At 50.9% G+C, this 6,620-nt stretch overlaps 1 protein-coding gene across 6 annotated transcripts in view; it reads right to left on the bottom strand.

Annotated features, from left to right (window-relative positions):
* Positions 1-2,000: 2,000 nt before the first annotated feature.
* The window catches only part of ZNF184 (zinc finger protein 184), a 28,476-nt gene continuing 23,856 nt past the window's right edge, over positions 2,001-6,620 (bottom strand). For all 6 annotated transcript variants that reach the window (XM_047858567.1, XM_047858572.1, XM_047858568.1 and 3 more), the window contains one exon: positions 2,001-4,440. In XM_047858567.1, the coding sequence (XP_047714523.1) occupies positions 2,483-4,440 (1,958 nt within the window). In that variant the 3' untranslated portion in view covers positions 2,001-2,482. The remainder of the gene's footprint in view (positions 4,441-6,620) is intronic.

The following is a 6,620-nucleotide window of genomic DNA, read 5'->3' as shown; positions in this document are numbered from 1 at the left end:
AGAAATCATAGAGAATTCCTTGCCTCCGAAAGTGTTGTTTTCTGGGTTACTGCTGAGATCCTTGTCAATGGTCGTGGCTACACCTCTGATGTAAACTGAACCGCTCTATTTTTCTGGGCTGATCATAATTTCAAGGAAAAAGCTGTAACTTCTTTTAAAGTTTTTTAAAAAGCTGTAACTTCTAACTTCCAAGTCTCCCCTTTAGATTTTTAGTTGTCCCCCGCCGTCCAGTCCGACACACTGGGATCCGGCACGTTATGTAAATCTGTAGCTACGTTATGGTAGGTGTCTGTGGCGTATAAATAACAAAATTAGGGGAAAAAAGACATACCGCTTAAAGTAACTTCCTTTCTCGGTTCTTCAAATAGGAGTGAGGAGGGAAAAAAGGAGAGCCCGTGGCTAGGGGACACGTCAGGCAAAGGACACCAGGCACCACAGCGGGCGATGAGACGGACGCGTCTGAGCAGCGGCTGATAGTCTGCCCGCCTGGGGACCTGGGAGGTGTTCTGGAACAACTAGGAGATACGGTTTTGTGGGCTACTCAAAAAGACACAGAAAGTAAGGTCACGTTAACTTTTGGAGTCTCCCTGCTCGTCCCTGGTCGGGGCCTGGCATACCGGGAGTGGTTAGCACACAGTCTGGAGAGCTGGCGGGCCGGCACAGGGGGAGGCATGGAAGAGGATGAGGTTAGGCCGTGACCGCATAGTCCCGGGGCTCCGCGTCTGACCTGACAGCATCTCTGAAGGGATCAAGTTAAGGGACCAGAGTGGGATCTTTCAGGGTTCAGGACGCATTTCCACATAAATCCTGTTCATTTAGGAATCGGTGGTACAGGGACAGGAGTCCTCTCCTTGCAGACAGACGCAGGGTTTCCCATTTGGGGATCTCCTCTGAAATGACCCTTCCCACAGATGCAGAGGCTTCGTTTCCTTGGAATCTGAGCGGCTCAGATTCCAGCCGGAGCTTACCCTGTGACCGGGGTCCAGTCCTCCTGGCCAGTCTTATCTCTCCCCAATGGGACGACCTAAGTCCTACGTGACAGAAGTCTCGAGAAATTGAGGAATACCAAGGTGACGTTCCTTTATAGATGCGTCAAGTTACGACAGAAAAAGGTCCTGAGATTTAAATGGCTACATTATTTCCTGAATTCTGTTTTTCACCGTCTGGCGTCTTCAGTCAAGGAGGGGCCCAAATCCCAGTGTAGGTCACTGGCACTTATATAAACAAGCCAAAAAGACTGCATGGATTTTTTTTTTTTTTCACTTGTGACGATCTGCAGCGCTCCCTCCCCCAAACCTCACCTGCAGAAGAGTCTAGAACTCCTTTTCTGTGCTACCCTGTTGTCAGAGCTCTCTATTCTCAAGGCCAGGCTGGGAAGCTGTCAGGTGCCCCTTAAAAGAGCTACCTGATCATCAGACTCCATCCGGAGGAAACCTGATGCTGATTTCTGGCTGACGCGTCACCCTGCCTGCCAGGGGCATCGTGGGCACGGTCGTCTGCTTCAGAAATCTGGGGGCCAAGGAAAAGCAGGTAAAATGACCTTTACACAGCTGTTTAATTTCTGCAGTGTGGTGAGGAAATAAGCTGACCCTACACCCCAGAGCCTGTGCGAACCCAACTTAAAAAAATATTACAAAAACTATACTGTGTACAGCAGCCAATCTGTGAGGCTTGTAAGAGGAGCCGCAGGAAGAAGGTACAATTCAAGGAGGGGGAATGAAATCTGCCCCCTTGTTCTTTCCAGGGTGCGCAGCAGGAGTGTGCCTGGTCTAACCCCCCAGGCCAGTCTCTGAGCACAGGGCCTTGGCAACAGAATTTTACAAAGTTCCTGAAGTGATTCCACGATGCAATGAGGGTTAAATAACACTGGTTTCAGGTACAGAAGAGGATCTTTGTAGGTTGTGATGAGCTAGAATGTTAAAACCAGAAGAGAAAAATAACAGGAAGGTTTAACGTTACACTGACGTAAGCCACTATATAATGAGTTATTAGTTTAAGAATGCTTTACAGTTCTTTTTATTAGGAACCAGTTAATCAACTTAAATGCATTAGAACAGAAGCATAATAGATCCCCAGCCTAGTTACTGAAGCACAGACGCTTTCTATTGGCAAAACATGCATAAATATACACACTCTAGATGCGACACAGCAAAATGCTGACGTGCAGTGACCCCGTTCAAGAGTACACTGTGAACACAAAAAGTGGAATATAAAATTCCAAACGACCTTTGAAAGCATCCACTCCAGATCCCCTCATTCACGGAGCAAAGTGAAGCTTAAAACAGTCGAGTTTTCCAATGTCACAGAGTTGCTCGAAAACCACTGGACTGCTTCATCCCAACGTACTTTCCCTTCCATAGTGCGACCGTGAAAAGCTAACGTCTTTTAGGCAGTTTCTCACTTCACTCTGAATCTTCAGCACTTAACCAAAGGACAGACCGGAGCAAATGTGTGCGCCACGTCTGTGATGTTCCCGCAAGGGTCATATGCCCGGGTGCAGTCTCTGGTGCTTGTTGAGAGCAGAGCGGTATCGGAAGGCTTTCCCGCAGTCGCTGCATCCGAAAGGCTTCTCTCCCGAATGAATCCTCTGGTGCTGGATGAGGTACGTGCTCTGGCTGAAAGTCTTCCTGCACGCGTTACAGTTGTAAGGCTTCTCCCCCGTGTGCGTGTTCTGGTGTTCGGTCAGGTGCGTGCTGCGGCTGAAGGCTTTGTCACACTCGCTGCACTTGTAGGGCTTCTCTCCCGTGTGAATTCGCTGGTGCTGAGTCAGGTGAGAGCTCTGGCTGAAAGCCTTTTCGCATCTATTACACTGGTAGGGTTTTTCTTCCGTGTGAGTCTTCTGATGTTGAGCAAGAGAGGAACAGTGCCGGAAGGCTTTGCCACACTCCGCGCACTCGTAGGGCTTTGCTCCCGTGTGAATCCGCTTGTGTTGCGTGAGGTGTATGTTCTGGTTGAAGGCTCTCCCGCACTCGTTACACTTGTAAGGTCTCTCTCCGGTGTGTATCTTCCTGTGCTGAATCAGGGAGGAGCCGTAACTGAAGGTTTTCCCACACTCGTGACACTGATAGGGCTTCTCACCGGTGTGAATTCTTTCGTGTTTCGCCAGAGATGAACTGCGAATGAAGGCTTTCCCACACTCCTTACATGCATACGCTTTCTCCTGGGTGTGAGTCTTCTGATGTTGATTCAGGTTGGACAGATAGCTGAAAGCCTTTCCGCACTCATTGCATTCAAAGGGCTTTTCCCTGGTGTGAATTCTCCGATGCTGCGTCAGGGACGAGCAGTAACTGAAGGCCTTCCCGCATTCGTTGCACTTGTAAGGTTTCTCTCCGGTGTGAATTTTCAGATGTTGAGCGAGGGAGGACCAGTAACTGAAGGACTTTCCGCATTCGGCGCAGTCGTACGGCTTCTCCCCGGTGTGTGTTTTCTGATGTTGGGTGAGGTTGGAGTGCTGACTGAAGGCCTTCCCGCATTCGTTGCATTCGTAGGGTTTTTCACCGGTATGGATCATATGGTGACGAATAAACGTCGAGGGCCCATTGAAGGCCTTCCCGCATTCGTTGCATTTATAGGTCTTCTCCCCAGTGTGAATTTTTTGATGCTGAGTCAGGTGCGTGCTCCTGGTGAAGGTTTTGTCACATTCATCACATTTGAAAGGTTTTTCTCCCGTGTGAATTTTCTGATGTTCCATAAAGTGGCCTCTCTGGCTGAAGGCTTTTCCACACTCGCTGCAGGTGTACGGTTTCTCCCCAGTATGAATCCTCTGGTGCTGCACAAGATGGGTCCTCTGACTGAAGGCTTTCCCACATTCGTCACATTTATAGGGTTTTTCTCCAGTGTGGATTCTTTGATGTTGAGTAAGAGACGGACCCTCAATGAAGCCCTTCCCACACTGATCACATTTGTAGGGTTTATCTCCAGTGTGAATTCTTTGATGGTTGATGAGGTTTTCACTCCGGCTGAAGGCTTTTTCACATTCATTACATTTGTAAGGCTTCTCCCCGGTGTGCGTCCTCTGATGGCGAATGAGAGCAGAACAGTAACTGAACGCTTTCCCACATTCGTTGCACTTACAAGATTTCTCTTTTCTGACCGGGTTTGTATTCTGTTTGACGCTCGTCTTAGTAGCGGTCTCTTCTGCAGATGTTTCTTGTGTCACAAGGTTTGAGCTTACACTGACGCTTTTGTCAAAGTCCTTACTTATAGGGCCTCTCTCCCAAGTGGGTATTGTCTTTTCGGTTATTTTTATTTCTCTTGGCAGCGCCTGCTGGTGTGCCTGACGCTTCTCCAGACTGCCTTCGTACCCCCAACTTTCTGAAAAGTCAGAACCGTGAGGGTCTTCCCTTTTGTGGTTTTCCACCACTGCCCCGTGACACGGCTGCTCTTCAGAAATGTCCGGCTCTGGGACTACTCGGCTATCATCTGGTCCGATGTCACGGTCTGCAAGAAAAAGAAAACGCCTATATTCTCTAATAACTGCCCTTGTGGGAATGATCTAACGAAGCTAAAAATAAAGCTTTTGGGAAGTCCTGAGGACTTTCGAGCGCAGCCCTATTATTTGAGGAGAAGGTTGGAAAGAGCCAAGGATAGCCATAAATAAAATCCGAAAGCGGCGAGACAATGTCTAATTCCACATCACAGAGATTATCTGTGCCAGTAAGGAAACGCCACTTGAGGTCACAGTAGATTAAGGACAGACCACAGAGCTGGCCAAGAGGAGACACAGGCTAACGGAGGTGGTCTGAACTGGGATTCCTTGCCAGTGAACAGCAAAACAAAAATCAAGGAACCAAGATTCCCAGTAGGGACAGGACGGGAAGACTTGGCTAAGACCACGGTGTTTAGCCTGGAACACGATCTAGTCCGTCTCTGCCAGAGACGCGAAGTTGTCAACAGAGGAAATACTTCAAGGCAGGCAGATGACAAGGTCAATTCTCGGCATTTTGAGAACGAGAAAAGGCAGTGACGGAGCAGACTGGGGTGGTGTTTGTGGGCGTGGAAGATGCCCAAAGTAGAAGGACCCAGACGCTCAAGTAACAGGAAAGATCAGCTTCAGGGGAAGCGAGAGCTGCGGAAGTGACAGGAACATTTCGGGGGAGGGGCTCAATAAAACATAAGCAGAGTCGAATACGTAATAATCTACACACAAGGCAGTTTATCAGCAAACGAACAACAGAAGCGGCGCCAGACCGGCGATTCGGCACAGGCAGGAGGCGGAGCTCTGCCCCAGACACAGGCAGCAGCTAAAACTAGGCCCGTCAACGCGGTAGAGTCGGGAAAGATAAAAAGCCGCATTTAAAACGTGTTTCTTGGGGCGCCTGGGTGGCGCAGTCGGTTGGGCGTCCGACATCAGCCAGGTCACGATCTCGCGGTCCGTGAGTTCGAGCCCTGCGTCAGGCTCTGGGCTGATGGCTCGGAGCCTGGAGCCTGTTTCCGATTCTGTGTCTCCCTCTCTCTCTGCCCCTCCCCGTTCATGCTCTGTCTCTGTCTCAAAAATAAATAAACATTAAAAAAAAAAAAAAAAGTGTTTCTTTGGTCCCTTTGACAACAGGAGGCTGCGGAAGACACGCGGGAACCCCGAGTGTCCCATGCTGCCGGCCTCGTCACGGTCCCCACCAGCACGCGCCCAGAGCTCTCCTGTCCCCTCTCCGTCCCTGGCGCCCTGGGGAATGGCGCAGGCGGACTCCTGACAGCGGCGTCCCCGGCAGGGACGGGAGGGTCCATGCGACATGGGTCTTGGGGAATGGCCAAGCTTCCGTGTAAGAAACGGGTACCTTTCCTTAAGAGAACGGCACCTGGCAAGCCACGTGTACAGCACGTGCCCGTGAGGAACGGCTCCCAGAAGCGCTTCCCGGTGAGCAGGTGGACACCGCGGCCTGTGAGGCCGTTCGGCGGCTCGTCTCCAGCCCCGGAGTCCCAGGGGAAGCCGGGACGTGCTCTCCACGTTGTCACGTCTGCGCGGTAACCAACGGAATGACCAGAACGGCAGTGGCGGGGCAGAGAAGGAAGGCTTGGAGGACCGTGGGGCGTGAGCTCGGGAACTCCCGAGCCTGCACCGGTGGGTTTCCAAGGCGCAGGGCGCACCGAGCCATAGGATGAACACACCCAAGGCCCTACTTGGGTAGACGAGGGAGGTGGGTGAGATTAGGTAAACGGGGCAGAGGTTTAAGAATAGGGAATCTCAGGATGACAGCATCCAAGAGGAGCTAAACAAGATGAGGCTTCAGGGCAGAAAGCACCCCCCCCCCCAACTTAGTACAGTAGCAGGAAGCTGATTTCACAGGAAGGAAGGACCCAATTAGGCAAACAGGTACAGAGGGCTATAGACCACCACGGGATGATGTCACCCAGAGCGGAGCTAATTAGCAAAAGAAAGGTGCTTGTAGACCCTGAGGTGCAGGCTCTTTCTAGTCCCTGAGACCCAACCTTCCAACCTTCCGCCAGGAGTTTGTACTGACCCAAACCCCCAACACCGCTTACCTTCAAAACCCCCTCCCCCCACGCCCATGAGTTAACCTTCACGATTTCATGGATTTCACGGTCTCTTTGTACGTGCCCATCCCCAGACTTGTACGCCTCCTGATCCTAATAAAAACAAAGCAAGACCCTTGCTTGGGGCT

The sequence above is a fragment of the Prionailurus viverrinus genome, chromosome B2 (assembly GCF_022837055.1).
Source record: "Prionailurus viverrinus isolate Anna chromosome B2, UM_Priviv_1.0, whole genome shotgun sequence".
In the NCBI taxonomy this organism is placed as follows: domain Eukaryota; kingdom Metazoa; phylum Chordata; class Mammalia; order Carnivora; family Felidae; genus Prionailurus; species Prionailurus viverrinus.
This window is presented reverse-complemented; position numbering and strand designations above follow the sequence as displayed.